Raw genomic sequence first — 25,137 nt, 5'->3', positions numbered from 1 at the left:
ACGGTTGATTCTTCATAGCAACATTTTAACACTAAGTCCCGAAATTGTGTGCCCTTTTGTGAAACTAATGAAAGTTTATCAGTATCAATTTTTTGTGAGCAACATTGTGTACCCATTCCACATACATGCGGTTACATGCTACAGCTGTACAGCATGTGAGGTGGTAGAATTCTGTAGTCAACACAACTCAACCTTTCAGGCCCATTACACAGATATTGTCGGTTGTCTAAGCCAAACAAACAAAAGTTCAACACTAACGGATTAGTGTTTAGTGTTGAGAGGGATCTTGTTAGTGTTATTTTTAGTGTAGTGTTGGAAATACAGGCTGGACTGATGTAGTGTTAGAGTAGTGTTTACAGGCTACAGTGGCAGAAAAAAATAAAAAGCATGGTTTTGAATCTTAGAGTTCTAAAACATAGTAGGAAGATTTAAACAATCAATTTAAAATTGATGATCTGTAAACCTACTGTACTCAGTTACTTTTTATTTAAACTATACATTTCAGACTTATGTGCCCCTGTACTCCGTTTGCAAAATTTAGGTGGTTTGAGGGGAAGCAATTAATTGCATCCCCTCCACCTTACCTTTACTTTGAATAACAACCAACAACAGCTGATCAGCTGAGCCAGGATACCTTCCTTTAAACCACCTAAATTTGGTGAGCAGAGTATAGAAATATGGGAGAGCCCCTGATCATAATGTGTTGCACCCAGTGCTCGATTTGTAAAAAATGAGGTGCCAAAACTATAACCTATTTAATGCGATTAGTACCTATTTATGCCATATTTTTATTTTTCTGAAAGAGAGGTACTAAAACGCCACTCTGCTGCGTTCCTGCGAAAATCAGGTTCAACCTAATGTTCAGGGACACTTCCATATTCCTAATGGTATAGCGAACAGAGAGTAAGGTAGCTAGTTATAAAAAAAAAACATTTTTGTATTTAAGATTAATAGGAAGTTTCACATTATCCATTTTGCCACTAAGGGTAATGCATTCAAATTGATCTGGGCCAGGGAAAATATTTTAGCTAAAAAGTGAACATAAAAAAATAAAAAAAACAACAAAATTAAGCAATGCAGCCACATGGTTACCAAACTGAGCCAGCTCTTCATAGCAAAGGAGTACAGAAAAGGAATTTGATTTACTATGAGTAGTTTAAGACAAATAATTTCATTAAGATACTGAAAATTTGTCTTTTGCTTATTTATGATAACAAATGTCAAATACATAACAGGATAACAGATGAAGTTCAAAGAGTCCAGAAAAATGCAGACTTTATCGGTCAGAAGCTACATGTAAAAGTATAACCTTTAGATGCAGCCAATAGACTAGGAATTCAATAACAGTACAGCAAAATCCTGGTCAACATTAACTCAGCCTGCTTATAGTTAAATATTTAAACACAGTCTCACATTATACCACTGACTTGCTCATAGAGTAATGTTAATAATGAGTAATGTCAGTCAGAGTAGAGTAATGTCATAGTAATGTTAATGTTTCTGTTCTGTTTGTTCAGGGCTGCAAGAGTGTACATTCCAGAGAGAGTTTTTGGACACTAAGAGGAGTAAATCTTTGGATGGTGAAGCTCATATGATGACAGGGGAACTTCTGGATCACAGTGAAGCAGGAAAGGTAATTATATTTTGTAGATGTTTATTGAAGGTAAATAGTTCACAGAGTTGAATAGTTGCAGTGAAAAAGCTAAAGTCTTCGCCCATCTTTAGAATGAATATTAAATTCATTTATTTTTAGTAAACATTTTTACTCTTGCTAGACAGTTAAAATAGCTTAGAGATAACACGAGTCAGTGGTGGCTTTAGACCTTGTCAAGAGGAGGGGCTACCGAGTGCTTAGGATTGTGAGAAACCCCCCAATAAAGGAGGGTGGTCCGGGTGTCCTCCCTAGGAAAGTTTGGCATTTTTAAAGCCATTTGTAGACTTTCTGAAGCCATTTGGTGACTTTCTAAAAGCCATTTTTTTAATGTCTAGAAATGTATCCAAAAACCTATCGGTTACGTTTTTTGGACGAAATATATGTTTAAGTTTATTTTTTTAAGCAAGGAGGGCTTTAGCCCCATTGCCCTTCCCCCCTTGGAACCACCACTGACAAGAGTGCTAGTCGAATCACTGACAATTGTCATTTATTTGGCACAACTCAGGAAACACATGTGCAGTACCTTAAAGACAACATCAATCGATAGTCATCATCAGTCTTTGTGAATCAGACTATGAATCTTCTAGTCAATGTATGCCCTTTGAGGGCCCTTCCAAGTCGATTGTACAAACTTCAGATCATGGGACAAGCTGAAATTCAAAGGTTAAGTATTAACAAAAAAGTTGTGGTTACTCTTATAGAAGATTTTGTTTTACAGCTTTATTTCTGGTGGTTTGATGAAGAAGTCATACAAAATATAAATGCTCCAAAAAGGTCTTTATCAAACTCAAACTTTTAAAATTGACCTATAAAAAAATTTCATGGGTATAATAATTGAAAAAAAAACGTAAAAAAAAAAACATGACTAGTTGCATATTAAATCAAGTGGATTACTTTGATTAGCTTAGTTTTACACTTTCAGGAGCATAAAAGTGGCCAATCAGGGCACAAAGGAATGAAAACTCCATGGGGAAAGATGAAGGATATCATACAAACACGGACAGGAAGTGTGAAGAAAAAGAAGGGAGATAGTGATGTGGAAGAGGATACAAAAAGTGGTATATCAGCTGGGGAGATGCACACTCAAGATGCACTGTACCATGATTCTGAGGTAAAGAAGCACAAGAGATTAAATTAGATTTAGGCCTATAGGATGCGGAAACAACAGGGTGTTCATGATTTAAGGTTGAGATTTTAGTTTTTTAAATGTTCTTTTTTCTTTGACAAAATCCCTTATCCCTTGTGAGATTTTTGGGATGGGGTTTTTGGGGAGTAGCGCTTTGAGTTTTACCTAAATTGAAATCTCCTGGCCTGGCACATGTGCTTCAGGTAAAAACGGCAATGGGATTTTTCCATCTAATGCCAAAAGTCATTGACTTTGGAATACTAATTGTTTAGGTAAATATCATTTTGCTTTTAAGATTTTACATTCATTGTTGTTTTATAATCAGAATTAAAATCAGAATCAAAAATCTTTATTCATATTGCATGTACATACATGAATAGTGTCAAATGTCAATATCAGGCTACAACAATTTTTTAAAAAAAATTTTATAGTAGGTAACACTGTTACTAATCTAACAATAAATAAACATTTGGATATTATAAAATAAAGGTACCATATAAAAGAGCAAAAAAAAAAAAACCTGGAACAGGCTGCTCATTTGATTTTGATTCAATTCACTATTAACACAGCAGATTGCGAAGTACAATGATGACATGATAACTTTCATATTGGCTCAGTCAGCCAAGATCAGCTGTTCCTCTGGCCAGAGTCATTTGTTGAAAGCAAGGCCAACGATGAAGAGTTGCCTGCCATCAGAGAAAATTGCACAAATACAGATAAGCTTATCTGTTAACCTATAAACACTGGTCCATTATTTGGTTTTGTTTGAAAAGTCATGCTCTGGTCAGTAACTGTGCAGTTTAGACATACATGTTTCATATGAATTAAACTCAAATAGGTTTGTTGTTATTTGATGCTAGGTAAGTAAAACTATTGGTCAATGCAGTCTTTATGGTATTTTAGAGACTTTATTCATGAAAATAGCATTCAAAAGGCATTTAATATTGATAAATTAATGACACATAACTATAATGACATTAAGTAATGTTTTAAGCCAATCCTATACTCTAATACCAGCTATGTCTGTTTGTCTGATGTCTTTATGTCTGTATGTCTGTCTGTCTATCTCAAAATCCAGTGGAAGGATTTTGACTTATTAGGGACTTATAGCCCTAGATTGGCTTATAACAGAGATTGGCAACAGCCACTACGTCAGGAAAATTCGTAATCATATTTCAATACACAAGTCATTTCAAATAAAAAAAATTTAACATTGGCCTTATAAGTTGCCAAGTAATTATGTTGGTTGAACAAAATAACAAGAAAATTGTAAACAAAAGACTTGTAACATGTGTTACAAAAAACAATAAAGCCACCCACAGTTTACTAGCAAATTACAATATACAGTACAAAGGGGAAAAATCAGTTGTTACTATTGAGCAAAGATTACTCTGAAGATAACTAGACATAAAGGAAAATACTTAAAGTGGTTTAGATACCTGCATTTAAGTCATCCAATGCATTGCTTTATGGTGCAACCGGTTTCAACTCCCTGGAGTCATATTCAGGCTTGCAAGGATACAAGTTGTCACTTCATTTGAAGGTCGTCATAGTTAAAAAAAAAAACTAATGAACACTTATTACGAACATTGAAACTTGAGCACTGACGTTTAACATTTAAAAATCACACACAAAATTACTGAGAAGGTGAGCGATACGTACTGGCCGGATGTGAAGCCTAGACTGTGTTCTCAGTAATTTTGTGTGTGTTTTTTAAATGTTAAATGTCAGTGCTCAATGTTTAATGTTCGTGATAAGTGTTTATTCGTTTTTAAAAAAACTATGACTACCTTCAAATAAGTGACAACTTTATATCCTTGCAAGCCTGATGACTCGGCAGAGTTGAAACCGGTTGCACCATAAAGCATTGAATTGGATTACTTAAATACAAGTATTTAAACAACTTTAAGTATTATACAGTAATCCGGAGGCTAACATCCATCAATATAAAAAAGGAAAATAGTTCTGATCAAATACTGATTATTTTACTTGGCTCTTTCCTACCAAAATTTAATCCTTCAAGTACTGAGGCAATTGTTAGCAAACTTTGGTTTAACATTGAAATAAATATTTAATAATATTATATTTATTTGATGTACATTAGAATCTAAACCATCGACTGTAAAATAAATTAATGTGTTGTGGAGTGTTGTGGATTGCCAGGTTAAAATTTCCATCATTATAAATTAAAATTCCACTGAAACTTAAATAACAAAAGCCAAAATTAGTAGTAAATGAAAAACGTGAGTTTCCTTTATATAGCTTTTACAATCAAAATAAATAAACTATACTTAGCCATTGCTCAGTTCCCCGGTATACTTCTTAAACATTTAAAAACATCCCATACAGAGTGGAGAAGGATCCTTATAATTTACCATGATTAAAAAAAAAAATAGTAATATTTGATAAATGCCTACAAATTATTTATTACAAAATCTTATTCATCCCTCAGATAACATGTGACCACAGCTTAGAGGGGACTGAGACAGACGTTCTAGGAAGGACTTATGACAAAACATTGAAGCGGAAGCTTGCTCCTATGCTGACAATCACCCTGCCATCAACGGAGGAGTTGCACAGTGGAAATGAACAGGAGAGTGTGGCATCAACAGCGACCAAAGTCTCGACTAAACCTCCTCCTAGTCCTCAGACAGACGAGAGACATCTTAAAACCTCAGTGAAAGGAAGACCTGAAGAAGGCGGGTTGCGGGATAAGAGTGATCATGTGCCTAGAAAGGTTTGTGTATTGAGTTTGTGGTTGATATTTTCATGAAATATTGGGGTATATTTCTTTCATATGATGGTGAAAAAAGTTTTGTCCCTACGAGTCTACTGAACATCATATTCTATCAAAGTCAATATGATTTATCATTTCAATGGTTCTGGATAAGAAATCAACATGTTTTAGTCAGCAACCACGCTATGCTTGGTATTTCAATCGATAATATCTTAATGAATATTATCTTACTATCTTAATTTTTTATTACTATTTAGCTCAACATTTTGAACCACTGACTTAAAGATTCAGTTATTGAAGTTATTTTAGCAATAGGTTATAGGGAACAGAGTTTTAAAATGTATGGCCTTGTTTATACCTTTGTATATAACAATGAAGAACACCTTCCCATGCTGAAAAAAATTGTTATTGAATGTTGTAAATCTAAGATGTTTTACACGGATCACATGCGACAGTCCATAATTGACTTTCATTTTCTTCGGGGAGAAACAAACCGATATAATACAGTACTTATCAATTACAGTCTCCTGAGGTTCCCGTATTGATCCTGAGAAAAGTCAATAGCTTTTTGATGGTTGAAAACTGGACTCATCCATCATTGGACTTTAACAAATTATGTTGGCTAATGTAACAACTAATATGATGATAAGTCAGTAACAAAGCTACAAAGATCATCTCACGACATTCTACACCCATCCTTCACTCTAATATTTTTTCCCCCAATGAGACAGATTATAATGAGTAGATTTTGATGATAAAGATGGCAAAAGAATGTTCTCAAGTTTCAAAAAAATATTTACAGATATCTGGCGGTAGTGCAGGCACCTCGCCTCCCACTCCACGGAGATTGTCTAAATGGTCTAAAGTGAAAAATGCATTTCTAACATCAGGAGCTCAAAGTGAGGACTGTCTTCTGAGGGGAAGTAGCTCAGTTCCATCCAGTCCTGTTAAGTCTGCTAACTTCACTTACGACATTGGTAAGACGACTTTATAAAATCAATAAAATGTACGGTAGTCGATTAACAATAACCTCTACAGTTGGACTTACCTTAAATTAGTAAAATTGACTATATTAACTGAATACTCGTTTTGTTTTGAGAGCCAAGATAATGAAGGTACTCATATTGTATAGTTGAAGAAAACTAGAGTAGCTTAGCATCATGTATTTTTTACTAAAACTTGTTGGATTCAAGGATGGCTAAAGTTTGACTAATTTAAAAACAGTGTATGTATTCAAATCCATTATTAGTTGAAGGATAGTAAATTATAGGAGGATACAAATTATTTTGTTTTCAGAGTCTGATGAACTAAGCAGTGGGGAGTTCATGGACGACAGCACTAGGGACGACGATGTGTTCCCAGATGCATCTGAGGAGGTCGGCGAAGCATACATGAAACACGACAACATTCAGGCAGAGATCCAGAGAAACTATGAGGAATTGCAGTTGAAGCTCAGTCAGGAGTTCCACAAGAAGCTATGTGAGTGGGAGAGAATGAAGAGCAGTGGCAGTCCCGGAACTCCTCCTTGCAGTACCAGAGTTGGAGGAAGTGGATTCTCCAGCGGAACATCCAGCGTCGGGGACGATTCTCCTCATGACAAAGGGTTCCGGAAGAAGATGGAAGAGTGGGAGAAGATGAAAAGCCCGAGCACATCCAAGCACAGAGAATCTGTTACTTTGCAGCAACTTGGCGAAGAAAATCTCAGCCCAGACTTCAAGAAAAAGCTAGAGGAATGGGAAAAGATTAAATCTACTCAAGTTCCTCAAACGCCCGACATTGTTAATATTTCACAACCTCAGTTCAAAAAGAAGATCACAGAATGGCAGCTTTGGCGGCCAGGAGTTGTATCTTCTAAAAGTGATGTGGGAATCTCCAGTATTGCTACTCCACCAGCTGATCTTCCTGATGATTTCTACAAGAAACTACAAGAATGGGAGCGACTGAAGCAAGGACATATAGAAACAGACTGTGCAGGGAATAAAACTCCAAGCCCAGCGTCATCTAGAAGAGACTGCAGCGAGCACAAAAGTGGAAAATCACAAACCAGCCCAACCAGCAAGAAGGGTTCTGACTTTGGCTTTCAACTGAAAATTCAAAAATCAAAATCACATCATGAAGTCAAAGAACTCGCTTGGTTGGAGAAGGAGCTTCACAAGATAGAGAGGGAGAAACAACGGTTGGAGAGAGAAAGGGACAAATATTTGGAGAGAGAGGCAAGGTAAGAATATATTTATATGAAATGTTGTTATATGTTTGTGTTAACAGTACCTAACCATACCTTTCTATGGATCCGTTCTTAACATATTTATTAAATAATGAGACATATAATTCCTTCAATACTTTATCCTGATAATTTCTGTATGTTCTTTAGGTTTATGTGAATATATTGAGGGGCTACCAGTTGATAGATAAAAGGATTTAAAGCTTTAAATAATTTCAACATGCCATACTTTAAGCTTTAAGGCTGCTAAAAGTACTTTATCTCCCGTGATCTAGTAGAATATTCCTCTGTTTCAGACTAGAAACACTAAGAAAAGCAATAGGCGCGAACTTGAAGAAGCAAGAGATCCTAATTCCGACATCCACTGGCTTATTTAGGTTCGAAGGAATCTCACAAAAGTTTACTCGCAAGTTGTATGAGTGGGAGAAGGCCAAAGGCATTGGTCCAGAGGCGTCAACTTTTGCACTCCTAGATCCTGGATATCAACCCCCCGGCTCAGCAACCAGCACGCAAGAATCTAGCATAGGCAAGTATTGACTTTTAGTATTTTTCCACACCAGTGGCATTTTAATTTTAAGTCACAACTAGTTAAGTATTAACATTAACACTTTTAACGGAAAGTGGTCCAAACCAATTAAAGGTTTGTGGATGTACTGGGAATTGAACAAATCCCTCCTGCACCGAACTCGCTAACCACTAGGCTAGCAAAACACCCAATTTGTGTTATAAGAATAATTTTTATCTACATGGCTAAGAATTTCACCAAGCACAAGGGGGATGCAATGTAAACAATTTGTAGACTTACACATACCTAGATTTGAATCATGACAACATAAATTATTGTGATCTTTTGTCTATTGTAATTTTTATAAAATGGGAATTATCTGATAACACTTGTGTCTAAGATAAAGTACATGCAGTATAGTTGATTTATGATTGTAGATGTTCTATCAGGTTAACGACAGTTGAGATGCCAGAGTATCCAATTTCAATAACAGATTCATCAACCACATGCACCTTAATTTTAATCATTGAGTTTAGGAAACCAGTGTTTTATACATCAGTGCATTAGTGAAGACGTTTTAATTTTTGGTATTAGTGTACATTGTAGGCCTTTTTTACACCATAGAAGTTAGGGGAGAAGTGATTGAATATGGCAAAATCCATGGATCACTGTAAATTAATTTCTGTAAAAAACAAACTTAATTTGTAAAAGTTCCACTTTACATCTACTGCGTCACAGTAGCTAGTAATATTTTAGTTAAACTCATAAAAGTATTTTACAACAATGCAATCTCCCAAGTATTTACTTACTCTTAATAGTCCAAGCAAACTAAACAAACTTACATAGGGATCGTTAAAAAAATTGCAAGAAAACGTTTTATGGTTTTATTTTGTAGAGTTGGGTTTGCAGAATGACATACTAAAAGTTGCCAAAAATCGGTGCACGAGAAAACCACTAAAATCAGAATTTAAAATGGCGGCTATTTCCAACATTGCACAAATTAAAAAACATATTTCACATGCATTTGTTATGCACATTTTTCGAGATATTGACTTGGGACCACCGCCTGTATTGGGTGGTTAGTATTTCATTTTGATAGGGAACATGTTTTTGGCCACCATCTTGGATCCGCCATATTGGACATAGATAATTTTTTTTCAAAGTAATGATAGTGTTGTGACACATCATTACCAACTACATTTTTACACTGATTTCAATGCCGAAATCCGTTTTTAAATATCTTTATTCATTTAGAAGATATATTCAAACGAAAACTCTCCACCATACATTTCTTATGGACGTTTCGTTGTTTCGTAGTTTGATAATTGTTTTAAAATTATTTTTCTTATATCTCCAGTTCTTATTGACACTTGTAGTTCGTTCTAGGCTTGAAATATTCAGTAATGTAAGGGCTTTCATTTGAGCTCTTGATCATTAAAATCAGACGAGTTAAAGACCAGCTACAAACCTCAGAACAATATTAAATTTAACTTTTTAGAAATATATTTTATTAAAAGATTTATAACTCGGGTTGTTAATACGTCACCAAGTTCTTTCTGGTCTCAAATTACTCAGTGAATGTTTAGCTTTGATTTTATTAATCACTAAACAAAATCTGACAATTTTAAAATGAGTCATGGTTCTTAATTTAACATTAAAATGTATTTGTTTTGAAATTTGTCTTTAGTTAAGGACATATATCCCAAACCCTAATAACTCTCGGAAAGTAATCCATAGCTAAAATAAAAGTCAATATTTTGGCGAATTATTTAAGACTATAAACAGTTTTGGGAGTTATTTAGAATTGGGGATATACGTCTTTAACTAAAGACAAATTTAAATATAAATACATTTTAATGTTAAATTATGGTCCATGACTCATTTTAAAATTGTCAGATTTTGTTTAATGATCGATAAAATTAAAGCCAAACATTTACTGAGTAATTTGAGACCAGAAATAACTTTGTGTCGTATTAACAACCCGAGTTATAAATCTTTTAATAAAAATATATTTCTAAAAAGTTAAATTTAATATTGTTCTGAGGTTCGTAGCTGGTCTTTAACTCGACTGATTTTAATGATCAAGGGTTCAAACGAAAGCCCTTACATTACTGAATATTTTAAGCCTAGAACGAACTACAACCGTCAATAAGAACTGGAGATATAAGAAAAATAGTTTTAAAAAAATTATCAAACTACGAAACGTCCATAAGAAACGTATGGTGGAGAGTTATCGTTTGAATATATCTTCTAAATGAATAAAGATATTTAAAAACGGATTTCGCCATTGAAATCAGCGTAAAAATGTAGTTGGTAATGATGTGTCACAACACTATCATTACTTTGAAAAAAAATTATCTATGTCCAATATGGCGGATCCAAGATGGCGGCCAAAAACATGTTCCCTATCAAAATGAAGTACTAACCACCCAATAAATACAGGCGGTGGTCCCAAGTCAATATCTCGAAAAATGTGCATAACAAATGCATGTGAAATATGTTTTTTTAGTTTGTCCAATGTTGGAAAAAGCCGCCATTTTAAATTATGATTTTAATGGTTTTCTAGTGCACAGATTTTTGGCAACTTTTAGTATGTCATTCTGCAAACCCAACTCTACAAAATAAAACCATAAAACGTTTTCTTGCAATTTTTTTAAGGTCATATCCTATATTTCTCCGACTATAACTGCTTTGGCCATTTGTACAATCTTTCAAGTTTAATTCTATATTATATTCTATTTTAAACTTAATCCAGGCCAGCAGTTTGCATGAGATGTGCTATGGGCCCAAGAGATAATTTCGTCCCCTCTACGCTCCCTCTCAGGGAAGTTTTCTCTTCATTGCATCCCACACAAACCTAAAACCGAATATATTTACTCTCTGAGTCCATTTACTAAAGCAGCCCTGACTTATTCTACACTTTGTCTAGATGGAATGGCAAGCATCGGCTCACTCCTGACTAGGTCTAAGTCCATGGGTAGTGTTGTGGACATTGTAGCAATGACCGCAAACCAAAGTACATTAACTCATCAGCCATCCAGTCTGTCACTGAATCATATGGAACAACTGGAGAACAACCAGCTGAATTGCACACTTAGAAGTAAGTAGACTCGTTTATCATTAAGCATAGATAGAACGAGACATTCCATTAGCACATTGAAGTTGTGGCCGAATAAAAGTTATGTAGTTAGTGGTGTAGTGGAGCGGAAAGAAAGAACCTATACATCAAAAGGTGACCCGTGTTTTTTCTCGACAATTGTGAGCTTCCACACTTGAAAATTTACAACTACAGCACCGATCAACAAACACACAATCACAACAACAAACCTACAATCAAACAAACCTACTTGTTCCCGGTGCAGGATGATAGAGGAAAGGGTTGATTATGGCAGAAAAGAGCCTTTCCAAAACATTGGTTTTGCCATCTAATCACCAGCTACCGGAGACTTACTCTTCTTGCACCCCTGACAGTAACCTTCTGTGTGCATGGCCCCACTAAGTCGATTAGTGCCAGGAGAGTGGTCGAGTATAAGGCAGACCCAACGTTTACTTTGTGGCTTGTACAGCGTTTTGACCCCATCTGCAAAGTGTCTTCTTAGGGTTGTATGACTGTACGGTAGTTTAATTTAGCCTAGGATCGAGTGTAGAGCTCTCCTGTCAATAGACAATAGACAATAGACAATTTCTTTATTACAATTTCATCAAGAAATGTTACAGCGTCAAATTTTACAGATACAAAGTGAAATGGAAAAGCCTCTTTGGTGTTGTGTGTGGTCTTGCCATGCAAAGAACTCGTTTAGGGTGTAGAAAGCTTTGTTTACCAGCCATCTCCGTAGCTTCCTCTTCATCAGCAACGGGCCTCCAATTTTGAAGTGGTCTGATAATTTGTTAAGCATCTTCACTCCTGCATACAGTGGTTTCTTTTCAAACATTGCTGTTCTGTGGCCAGGCAGCACGTAGTTTCCTGCATATCTGGTGTTGTATTCATGTATATCTCTTTGTTTAGGCGGGTCTTTGGTTACACAGTAAAAAACAGTTTCTAGGATGTAGATGGAAGTCACCGTCAGGATGTTCAGGTTTTTGAAGGCATCTCTACAGCTTTGTTCTTTACTTATGCCTGCTATTATTCTGATAGCCCTTTTTTGCATAACCAGGACCCGGTTAAGATTGTCCATAGTGGATCCACCCCAGACAGTGATACCATAGCGTATATGGCTTTCAAACAATGTATGGTATGCAGTCCTCGTTGCCTCAGGGGTACTAGTCTCTTTGATTCGTTTTATGGCAAAGCGAGCTGGCCCGAGTTTTTGGCATAGACAAGCTACATGACGATCCCAGGATAAATTTTCATCAATTATGACACCTAGATGTTTAATTTCTTCAGCTGCTGTCAGGTTGGGCATTTCAGATACTGTAGACTTTTTATTTCCAAAAGTAATTTGCTTGGTCTTACTTTCATTGAGGACTAAGTCATTTTTCATACAGTAGTCCTGTGTCATATTGAAAGCTATATAGGTGTTTACTTCTAGTTGATCTATGTTTCTGTTTGCTGTAAGCAGCAGAGTGTCGTCTGCATACATGACCATCTTGCTGTACTCCTCAAGGTGTTCTGGGAAGTCATTAATAAACAGGCCAAACAGAACTACTGCAGAACTACTACAGGCCAATTACTGCTTTAAATTGTATACACCAACTTTCTGGCCAAAACCGGGACTAATAGGTCAACTCACTAACCTATAGCATATTTAATATCATATAAGCTTTTAGTATCAAAAACTAAGAGAAAAACTATTACTGTCGCGATAGTAACTCATTTTCTGGCTCATTCAACTGCGTTCTACTTGATCGTAAAATGGAATACACCTGATCCAAAGAGATGCGTCTACCTTGGAATCCAAAAGTCAATGCTTTAACATACCCATTTGCAAATTTGACAGTAAAGACTTTTAATATCAGTTTACCGGTAAGTAGGGAATGGGTATGGTCCATCAATCCTTAAAGAGTTGAATGCCTGATAAATAAATTAAATTAGTTAATTTCCTGAATGCAAAACATCTTCAGCCATGGATAAACTTATAGATAACTGTCGATAAATTTGAAAAATTCAGAAAAAACAGTCATGAAATTACTAGACTATGGAATCATTTAGACTCACATATTTTATCTTTCAAATCTATCTACCTAGATTCATTGGAGATGGGAGAACCGCAAGCAGTTATTGTGGATATTGAGGATGTAGTGGAAGAGACAGCTGCTCCGCTACCCTATACTCCAGCTGTGGAGTGTCAAACTCCGGTGTACTGCTACGCTCCGTCAGAAGTCACTCGTCTTATAGACTCCAGTGGCAGGTACTGTCATAGTAATCATATTTCATTTAGTTAGGTACCACTAAATCAGTAACATTCATTGTTACTTTTAAACTTTACACATTCAAGGTTAAAAACAAAACACCTGGTTGAAAACAGAAACATCAATGAGTAAAACAATGAATGATGATACCTCTTAAGATGCACTCATTTTAATATCCAACCCTTATGCATCAATATCAGAAATATGTTAGGTTATGGCTAGCTTAAACATCTTTAGAAAACACAGTGTGGGTTATAAGCCACCATGTTTAAAACAGGATAACTTATTGAAGACTGAACGGTTTTCATTGCCATGGCTTTATGGATTTATAAAACAAATTTCTTCTTTTCATATTAAAATAAAATTTTCCTATAAACAATAACATTAATGTTACACTTCAGCAATCAGCCACCTTTGTTAAATTTGTATTATGTCTGTTGATGTGGGATTTAAAAATTGTAATTGATAAAAACAGTTTTTTTTTTCAATTTTTGTAAGAAGGGTTAAAGGTTGGTAGAGTTTTCTTTTGAAGAGGAAAATTTATTTTGCAAGCATTCCCTAAACCTCAATTTTCGTTTACACTCTTTGTACAAGGGTTGTCTGTAAGGGCCTCTATTGAACCGCTCGCTGCAACCTAGAAGGCCATTTTAAATCTGAGAAGAACATCATGTTCTTTACCTCATCCACGGTTACTCCAGCCAGTTTTCACCTGTATGCAACCATTCTTGACATAGAAGCCGAAAACAACTTAGAGCCGCAGTTACACGAGGCCAGTAGAGCAGGCAGGTTATGGAGCAGGTTACATGCCTCTGATTTCAAGTTACTTGAGGCAGGTAACCTGCCCGCCAACTAGCCTTGTGTAAACGCGGCTTTAGGGATAATTAGCACAACCCTCAAGTATGAATCTAGTCTGTGAAAACTAACCTCGCAACAAGATTCACTCTTGGCAATATGTTGATTTTACTTCACATTGTTTTTGGCTACTACGGCAAGCTAAGTACCACAGGGGTGGGAAACTGGCATAGAGTAACTTAGTAGGATTATGTCAGGTTTTTAGTTTACAGCACTGGCGTCAAATTTGAAATAGCTCACTTGGTCTTAACAGAAGCCCTTTTTGGAGACCTTAATTTATGTATAACTCTCTTAACTATCAACACTATTGGACTGATACAATAGCTCAGTGTGGTTTGAGATGTATGCGTGATCGGTAGTGTTGTGGCAGTGACAGTGACCGAGACCTCAGATTTGGAGTTCCTACTCAGTCCAGCATAGAACTGCTCCATGAGAACATATCCCTCCTGGACAAACTGCAGAGGAAGGAGGATATATGCAGGTGTGTTCTTACATAGAGTAAACAATAATAAATTACAATATATGTTAGTAAGAGCTTTATCATGTTATCAGAATAGATGTCAGCTCTCGAGTTTATGAGTGGTATGGAACCAAAGCTATTAAATGTGTAGTATTTTTTATATGAAGATTACATTTATGGGAATGATTCAATAATATGGTTTGTACCATTAACAAAATTGTAAATCAAATGTTCTTCAAAAGTTGTAATCCAAAGCAATTCCTCTTCAAGGACGACATGAAAAACCGAGTTCTGTGTTTAAGATGAGCACTTGAGTATAAAAAAAAAAATCAATAGACATAAAATAATATATAATGTATAATTTTTTTTGTTTAATGAGTAATCTAATAGAAGTGTCAATAGAACCTATCTATCTACAATAGATGAATAGTCAAGTGTTTTCATGTTTTTAATGGCGCCATCAATCCCACGTGGGGTAAAAGAAGAAGAACCGGTTATAAGGTAATAAGAATAGGTACAAATATTTTTCAACCGATCAAAAAAAGTAAAAAACGAATGTTTTGTGTACATCACATCTTCTTCTGATGATCATCAAACATCCACAGATTGTTATAAGCTTTGTGGCCTGCAATACAAAAGCTACAGTGAATTTGGATCTAGGTGTCAATATAAACTTCTTGTAATATCCCAGTCTAAATTAAATCTCTGTTCTTCTTACATTATTTCTTTTACAGAGAATTGGAGAATAAAATAGATGATGTAGAAGACAAACTTCATACTACTGAAAGAATCCATAGACAACATCTAGGTGAGTTCTCTATAATTAGACCATAGACAAATAGTAAACGAAAATGAAAAACAGTTCATCCAGTGGATCCTAAATTAAATTAAAGATGACAGAGCCCCTTGACTAAAGTACTTTCCAAATCAAATTCCATTTTAATCCCACAGTGGATTCTTTAACTGCTCAAAGTATAACAAACCTTGATTAGACACATTATTATGAGAAGTTAGTTTCAGAGTGTTATCTTCTTGGAAGTTTTACTTATTGACTGTCTAACTCAATAGCACTGAAAAAAATGCATTTTTACTGGTTTAACCAACAGCCAAGACGTGGGGCTTGCATGTGTCCCTTGCTTGAGACATAGATCAACTCCTTCAGCCTTCAACCTTACACTTCCCTACCTACATGGGTCTCAGGCCTGTTCATGTAGGTAATGCAAACAAAAGCAAGGAAATAACCAAAATGAATGGTTGTGGTAAATTATTGTTCTTCTTTTGGATTTAAACAAAATCATAATTTTCCTGTATGAAAAAATTCAAACATAAAGCTTGGAATTAAATTTTAAGAACAACTGTAATCAAGCTGTACTGATAAAGAAACATTGACAATTTTTTCTCTTAGGAACATTGGTCAGTGATGAGGCTCAAGAGGGAATAACCCCAGAACAAGAACACAACGTACACAATATAAAAGAGAAACTACTAGAACTGGAGTCACAACAAAAGGAACTACTTGAAGAAGAGGTAACTCTACAGGTGAGTGATGCTATATGAGACGAAGAAAAGGTCTTGATATTTTCAAAAATTCTTGATTAGATTGTTGATCTTCATCCAGCAAAAGTAATAGGAGTTATAAGTTCAGGAGCATAAATTTCCATTTTTATTTTGCAAATAATGTTGGAGTTTTTTCAATACATTTTTTTTGGACCAACTTAACTTAACATATGTTAACTCTAGATAGGTATTGATCTCCTAAAAGAGTGATGCTATGAAATAACTCTTTTCTTTGATTTTAGCACTCTTTTGTAGAGCACAGCGAGCAACAAGCCCTGATAGCACAAGATCTGGTGGGCAAAGTGAAGCAACTGCAAGACAACATTGCGACAGGGACAACCGAGTCTGACAACAAACAACCGCAAGACAACTCTGACGGACAACCGGACTCATACTCTCATGTGCAGGAGTTGACAAGTCAACTGATACAACTGGTGATTATATTATAACTATTGAGAACTCAATATTTTTTTGGTTTTAAATTAAAAACTGGGTTTCCTGAATTTTTCTCTCATATGAAATTAGTCTGGAGTTGTCACTATAAAGAAAGAGTGGTAGTCGACCAAGTATTAAAATTATAAAAAAATTACAGTCTTAAAATTGTCAACGTTTGTTTTATTGTTTGAGAAAGTAAAACTTGTTATTAGTAATAAAAAGGAAACACAAAGAGATCCTTTAACAGGGATATATTTAAGTTGCCAAAAAGCAATTGCAGCCTGACTTTGCTTATATTCAAGCACATACTGGCTAGTCTACTAGGAAAGAGCTCTCAGAGAATATTTTTTAAATTTATGCTTCTAATTTTGAAACCTTGGATCAAACAATGTCGTGTCTTTTCTCTTTTGATGTTTGAACCCTACTTCCGTCAAAAAATTCAAAAAGTGAAATTTTCTGAGGATGGTTCCTCCCTATTAGATTGTATGTCCCTATCTTGTCAAATGCTATGTTTTTAATCACAGTTTTTATTATTTAAAAAATCCCTACTATCCAACTGGAATCGGCCTCGGCAAGGTTGGATAAACAAAAAGGTCAAAACGCAGAAAATTTAAAAAAAAATCTACAGTATTGCAATTGTGTTTAAAAACTAGGTGGCGTTCGCAGAGGCATCCACAAAATTCAGTGGAGTCATCAAGGGTTCATATTATATTGTTTTTGTCATATTGCATTAAAAACAGTCGTTTTTAATGCATGCGTTGCGGGTCTAAAGTAGCATTTTTACTCTTTAGCAAAGAAAACATACTACTGTACTATAGTAGTATGTTTTCTCTGTCTTTAGGGATTAAAAATCGTTTTTAGCCTCTATGAAGTAAAAATCAGCTGTTGTCGACTCAGTTGTAAATTTCTATTGTAAACGATTGCATGTATCAAAAATATGTATCGATTCGTGTTTCGTAATCATTTTAACCTACAGTCTACAGTCTCTTCTCATAGCATTTTAACATTGCAGATATATTAATCCATTCCCAAACTCAACACTGCCCACCTTTACTACTTCCTTCACCACCCCCTACGTCGTGGACCTGTTTCCCTCTCTTCCCATAGCATTTTAGGATTGCAGATACAGTAATGTAATTGCCAAAGACAGTTCCCACACTCTGCACTTCAAGCCTTACTACTTCCTTCACCATTTCCTACGTCATAGACCTGTTTTCTTCTCTTCTCATAGCATTTTAGGATTAAAGATACGTTAATCTAACTGCCACAGACGATTCTCACACTATGCTCATACTTTACTAGGTACTTCCTAAGCCACTTCCTACATGGTGGACCTGTTTTCATCACTTTCCATAGCATTTTAGTATTTTAGATACATTAATCTAATCGCCATAAACAGTTCCCACACTCCGGTACTTTAGGATTGCAGATACCTTAATCCAATCGTCATAAAAAGTTCCCACACTCCGCACTGCTCGCATTTACTACTTCCTTCACCACTTCCTACATCACGGACCTGTTTACCTCCCATCCCATAGCATTTTAGGATTGCAGATACCTTAATCCAATCGTCATAAACAGTTCCCACACTCCGGATAGCTCGCCTTGACTACTTCCTTCACCACTTCCTACATCGCGGACCTGTTTCCCTCCCTTCTCATAGCATTTTAGGATTGTAGATACCTTAATCTAATCGTCATAAACAGTTTCCACCCTCCGGACAGCTCGCCTTGACTACTTCCTTCACCACTTCCTACACCGCGGACCTGTTTTCCTCCCTTCCCATAGAATTTTAGGAATGCAGATACCTAAATCAGAATCAGAATCAGAATCAGAATCAGAATCAGAATCAGAATTTTTTATTGCCATAATAAAAAATTAATAATTGCCATAATAAATCTAATCGTCATAAACAGTTTCCACACTCCAGACTGCTCACCTTCACTACTTTCTTCACCACTTACTACGTCACGGCCCTCAAGCTAGTGCCGTCATTTGATTATATTTATGATCCATACCGTTTCTGTTTTAATATCTGTGGAATAATGCTATCAGCTATTTCTTTATCTACAGCATTCAAAAGTCAACAGCTGATCATATGTCTTTGTTTATGTGTCAAATACTGCTTTCATAAGGATTACATTGAAACTTTGAGACCCAGTGGGGCAGATTCCTGAGACACTTTTTTAACGACATATAGATGTTGGGTTGTTGGCACTCACCGATATGGTTTTATCACCATGCAAAATTTGAAAACGATTGATTCAGCCGTCTAGGAGGAGTTTGCGTATTACAAAATGCATTAGAGTCGACGTATAAGAGCTTCGCTCGCTCCGCTCAATAATTATTAAGAGTTTTTTTTGTCAAACCTATTCATAGTTTTAAGTTTGTTTTTCATTGAAATCACAGATTTTAAACTTTGCAACCACACAGAGAGATTATTAGGTTTGGTTTATTATTGAAAAAATGTGTGGTAGACCGCTGAGACAATCAGATAGTACATAGAAGTTCAGATGTCTTAAGTCTGGCACATATCTTCCAAGTAGAGACAGGTGCAGCACTTACCTGCTGATGCGCATGATCATACCACACAGAATGACACACAGCATCTTGGCACTCGATCGTCAACATGGTCCAGATAACAAAAGAGCGGTAAAGTCTACCGTACTAATATATTTGTTTCAAACATAACAATTCACTGTTTTTAACAAACCACTTTCTACAAACCTGTACAAAGATGCATGATTGTCCTAGGCAGAGAAGCTGGAACATGCAGTTGGTGAGAGGAACCAAGAGATATCTCTGCTCAGGAAGGCACTCAACTCCAGCAGCCGAGCTCCTAGCATGCAGAAGCTGCGGCTGCATCAGCACTGGTTCTCCACAGACTCTGTAGCAACCGTTGGGGTAAGTCTGCGTCAAGTATACATCACTAGTGCTCAACAATGTATCAATAGTGTTCTCATAATATGATAATAGTTAATGATAAGTTAAAACTATTGACAAGGAATCTTAAATGAACAAGACCATAGATGAATGAACCACTCACAGACTGTGCTATAGCCTAAAAGTCTATGGCCTCCTTGATTTTTGTTACTACCCCCATTGCAATTCTAAAACTAACTACAAAAACATGGGGGTTGAATGTCTAGTTTTGACTAAAGTCAAAGCTTAATAGCCCCTACACCCACACCTGGTCCATTACACACGCTTAACCTAAGAAAATTGGTCTTGCTTTGATAGTTGATGAGATATAAACATTGCTATAGCTTTCAATAATTTGCCCTTTTAGTTTGATCCGCTAAAAGTTGAAGGATTTGACAGAAACCAATAACCTTCATCAGCACACTCTGTCAATGGTTCAATTCAACAAAGTCCATGTTATTCTAAAACTGACTACCGTACATCTGGGAATGGCTGGAATATCTAGTACCATCCGGCATCCATAGTTAAAGTTTCACTCAATTGTTTTCAGCTTGTTTTTACTGACGTTATGAACTGACTACTTGGTGCCATACCACCTAACATTGACGATTCTAATATACAAGATGAAACTAAAAACAAACACACAGAGACACAATACACATGTACAATATCATGGGCACCAACAGAAATTTTCTTCAGGAAGAAAACCAGTATCGTGTTTGATGTGAACCAGTATCAGTGTCAGGGGTTTAAAGAAAAGGCCCTCCTCCACAAAAAGGTTTATGAAAAACACATTAAAAATGAGTTTTGGCTGTCTAAAAGCCCTCAATAATCCTTAAAAAGATTTGGAACAAGCTTATTTGTCACCACAGTCTGTTTGTAACCTTACAGACCTTAGTGGATTTAAAATATAGTTTTCTCATTGGGGGGCATGGCCATCTTACAGGCATCCATGTGAACGATATATGCCTGTTGTGTCGGTAATTAAATATTGGCTTCATATTTAACATGTTTTATACACTTCACAGACCGTCATTTGAAGTTTCTAATGTTTATAATATTTTTATTATTAGCTTACTTTATTTCTAGGTACCAGAAGTATTTCCCTGTACCAACTCTGAAGATTTGACTGAACTGCCTGTCATCCTGACTAACAAACTACAGGAGCTCAAGTCTTGTCTGGGTTCTCTTACGCCCACCCCAGGTAAACTAACATGAGTAAACCAATTGGGGGAATAGAAGGTGTTATTGTAATTCCATTTGATTGTGTAAGATACTTGGGGCTATGATTTTTCTTTAAATTTTCTTTTTGTAAAGCCCCTGAGCACCAATATTCATCAAAATCCATTCATTTATTGAAGAGTAATCAATTTTTCATAATTTTGCTTGTTGTAATATTAGACATATTAACATTGATGAGCCAAAGGTGGAAGAACTATTGCTGAGTGATTCTACTAGCTCTTCTAGTTATCAGTACATAATACTGTAATATGAAATGGTTTAACCCCAAAAACAACAACAATTCTGTAGCTAAGCAAAAAATGTTTGGTTGACAATAACTTATGATTTATTTTGTCCTGAATATATTCTAGTTTGGTTAGTCATTGCGAATCTATATTTAATCTCCATTATCATTTTACTTTCCTTTTTTGTTTTAGAGATGAACACTCAACCTGTATTTGCGCAGAAGAAAATCTTGAATGTCATCAGCCCAGAAAGTCCTGAAGTAGAGACAACATTTGTCTTCAGTATTAGAAAGAAAAGTACATCTGATGGTGTGATTATTGGTGAATCCTCAAAATCAAAAGTTTCTAAAGAAGAAGGAAATGAAGCACCCCCAGTTGAAGAACAGCCATTAAGTCTTGAAACACTAACCAAAGGCGAGTGTGACATTGAAGCTACTAAAAATGACGACAAAGATGGTGAGGAATTAAAAAAACCTCATTTTACTGAGAGTGTGGTTGAGTTTACTTACCCTCTGAAGACTTATTTTAGGGAAGATTCTAGAGAGAAACGATTTAAGAAAAAGTCTGGATATGTTTTATCTGATTCTGATGATACAGATTCTGACATTGATTCCACAAAGAAAGGGGCACCTTCCACTTGTAAACCTATCGAGAATCTTGAATCAGAAAATGTTCAAGAAAATACCACTGTGAAAAAGTACAAGAGAAGTAGGCATAATTCTGGATTACTTGAACGAAGAAGAAGCAGAACGGATAGTAAAGAGGAAAACAGCGATGAAGATGAAGTAAGTGGCACAGGACTCTTTGATTCATGTGCAAGTAAAAAGTGCATCAATTATGAAGAACGTTACAGAAAATCTACTGTAAAAGGGAAATCATTACCAAAAGAAACTGAAAATGTGAATAATTCTTTAGGAAATAAAGAAGAATTAAGTATTAATGTAGGTATGGAGGATACTCCAGAAGGAAGTATAAAACCATTACACAGCCCAAAGTGTGTTTCACGTAGATTAAAAAAAAGCACAAAGAATCCAAAGGAGAGTAAGAACCTAAATGATAGTAAGTGTTTAACATACAACTTTTGCTGCAATGCTGAAAGTGAAGATTTAGTTCCCAATCAAGAAATGGCGGTGAATGTGTTTGTGCCTACAACGAGAAAAATATTTTCCCCAGTTCGGAAAGACAGTAAAGGAGAAGCTTCCTCTGTTATTAGCTATGTCGTTGAAGATCCAGTTCCAAGTACTTCTCTTGACATCACATCGATAAATGTATCTGATACTCACGGAGGTATTAAAAAAAACAACGATGAAGTAAAAATTGGCAGTGAAAATCATGATAGTATTGAAAGGAATAAATGCAGAAGAGATAGTACAAGTAATAAACCTGACTCTGAAGAAAGTAATAAAGAGAAACAATGTGACAATAAAAATAAGAACGAAGACAAACCCAAGTTTGATTTTATAATGCCACCATGTTGGATCATTAAACAAGTTAGAGCACAGTCAGCATCTCCTGCTCTTCAGAGAAGGGCGATTCAACTTCGCAGCAAAGAAAAAGTGGCAGAAAAGGAGAATGTTGATAAATTAGAAACCAGCGAGAGTAAGCAAGATTTTAAACCACAGGAACAAAAACAAAACGTTTTACAAAGTAAAGCGGAGGATCTCAGTACCAGTAGAACAAATAAGCCAAACGATTCAGCATTAAATTCTAATACTGAAGAAAAAGCTGATAATAACTCATTAGACATGTTTTCACTGAGAGAGCAATGTAGGAAGAACAGCTCTTCAAGTGAATCTGTAGAAAACAGCAGATCTATACGTAAGGAAGGTACAATACCTTCGAGTTTAAAACTTCGATCCGAAGCAGGGTTTCCTCCAATTTCTCCATTGACTGTCAGGAGAGAAATGAAAGTCATGAAAGAAACGGCACCCAGTATACGAATGATGATAGCAAAATACAATCAAAAGGTGCATGAGAGTCAAGAGCTTACGGGTACAAAATCACCAGACAGTGGAGGCCAATCCCCTGTAGCCTGGAGATCTCCGATTGCAGAACGTAGAATACGATCTCAAATGGAAAGGTACCAAGAAGAAGTGAAGAAAGCTTTTCAATCAAGTTCAAAAGCAGATTTCTATCCTTATGCTGCTTTAGGACAAGTGCAGAAGTCAGCAAGTGCCGGTTACATAAGGCCTTTTGAGAAAGAATGTTCTAACGATAGCATAAACGATAGATCAGAAGCTAAAGGCTCATCTCAAGTTACTCACGGTATTTTAAAATCTTCAAGTGTAGGGGCTATAAAATCCATGTCCCCTCTACCTCCTAAACGCAATATAAACAACTCTGATGTAAGTTTTCAAAAAGATTACTCAATTTCTACAGTATTGCAAAATAAAACACAACCGAGACCTCTTGAACAGAACGATCCAGAGAAACATGGTAAGGGTAGTTGTAAAAATGTTGATTTTGAACGTGAAAAAATGAAATTACCACATATACCTCCTATACCTACGACACTTCTTGATGATAACGCGATATATCCTTTGGACAGTAGTCCTGAATCAACTAGACTAAGAGCCTTAAAAATTAAGAAAGCAAAAGAGGAATTTTTATCGAGAGGTTGTGTTCGATCCAAACAACCCGGACAATCTGCACCAAGTACTCCGGACACTTCATCGCAAAGTGATCGAATGCCTTGGACAGATTCTAAAAGTAGGTTAAGTCAGATAAGTTGTGGAAGTGAGTCAAGCTACGAGAATGTACCGATGATATTGGTCAGTGGTAAAGACCAGTCACGCGATCAAGAAGGCGCTTTGCTGGTGAAGAGTGCCAGCGCCGGCATGATCAACATAGACTCTGCTGCAAGCACAAGAGTTTTTGGCGGAAGTGATGTAGACAATAGTGATCAAGGTGCCATACCCAAATCAAAGTCCGGGATATTATCAAGGTTTAGGAAAGCTCGGTTAAAAAGACACAAAGACAAAGAAAATGCTAAGCTCAATACTGTTTCAACACTATGCCGGCAAAGTTTGGTCGTCGATATAAATAAAAGAAATAAAAATTCGGATACGTTGCCGTCCTCCAGTAAGAGTTGTCCTTCATCTCCAGTTCTTCACAAGAAGGACCAGACAACTTCAGGAAGTTGGATAAGGAATCCTAAAAGGATATTTAAGCCTAAGTGATTAGTAATTGTATGGATGGAATGATAATGTTTAATGTTGATTCAATATGTGTATATTTGAGATTAATTGTTGTTTTATACAGGGAATAAGTGTGTAACCAACTATTTTATATAGCAGTTTTAGTAAGTAAAGAATTAATTTATTAATATACACTGTATATGTTTACCTTGTTGTGAATTGTCTTAGTGTACAGTACTAAATTATAAGGTTTTATAGGAGTAGGTATTGAGTTTTGAAAGGATTTTATAAAGAGTGGGCTTACTATGCATTGTCCCCTCATATAATCAAAATGCCATGTTACTCTTCATTTAGATAAGTTGTTTTGGGATACAATCACAAGGGATCTTGCATCCCATCATTTACCCTATCAGACCCTCAGAATTTTAAGCATGGAAATATGTCTATGTGAAATGAGAGCTATTTTTTAAGAAAAGTTTTTAATTTGCCCTTAAACAAGTAATTCTACTTAATCAATAAAAGATAAGTTGAAATTTAACAATTGATAACATTGAATATTGGTAAACTTATAATTATTTAAAGGAAGTGAAGTGACGACAAGTTACTAACTATTTGGTTACTATTAGTAAATAATCCATGCAGGGTTCTCAGTGTTGAGTTTTGTATATCAAAAATTGTTTAATTTAGCCTACTTTATGAAGAAAATACTGCTTTTC

At 35.7% G+C, this 25,137-nt stretch overlaps 1 protein-coding gene across 1 annotated transcript in view; it reads left to right on the top strand.

Moving 5' to 3' along the window:
• LOC128986724 (uncharacterized) overlaps positions 1-24,611 on the top strand; it is a 38,859-nt gene extending 14,248 nt beyond the window's left edge. Inside the window, exons 2-16 of the mRNA XM_054407220.1 lie at positions 1,518-1,633; positions 2,577-2,765; positions 5,233-5,517; positions 6,320-6,494; positions 6,814-7,735; positions 8,035-8,264; positions 11,173-11,343; positions 13,429-13,591; positions 14,815-14,925; positions 15,639-15,712; positions 16,310-16,443; positions 16,704-16,895; positions 19,651-19,800; positions 20,908-21,022; positions 21,477-24,611. Coding sequence (XP_054263195.1) covers positions 1,518-1,633; positions 2,577-2,765; positions 5,233-5,517; positions 6,320-6,494; positions 6,814-7,735; positions 8,035-8,264; positions 11,173-11,343; positions 13,429-13,591; positions 14,815-14,925; positions 15,639-15,712; positions 16,310-16,443; positions 16,704-16,895; positions 19,651-19,800; positions 20,908-21,022; positions 21,477-24,463 — 6,014 coding nt within the window. The 3' untranslated portion in view covers positions 24,464-24,611. The remainder of the gene's footprint in view (positions 1-1,517; positions 1,634-2,576; positions 2,766-5,232; positions 5,518-6,319; positions 6,495-6,813; positions 7,736-8,034; positions 8,265-11,172; positions 11,344-13,428; positions 13,592-14,814; positions 14,926-15,638; positions 15,713-16,309; positions 16,444-16,703; positions 16,896-19,650; positions 19,801-20,907; positions 21,023-21,476) is intronic.
• Positions 24,612-25,137: the final 526 nt, after the last annotated feature.

Source organism: Macrosteles quadrilineatus, unplaced genomic scaffold, assembly GCF_028750875.1.
Source record: "Macrosteles quadrilineatus isolate MER2022 unplaced genomic scaffold, UCM_ALF_1.0 Scaffold_2__2_contigs__length_208266976, whole genome shotgun sequence".
Taxonomy (NCBI): domain Eukaryota; kingdom Metazoa; phylum Arthropoda; class Insecta; order Hemiptera; family Cicadellidae; genus Macrosteles; species Macrosteles quadrilineatus.
This window is presented reverse-complemented; position numbering and strand designations above follow the sequence as displayed.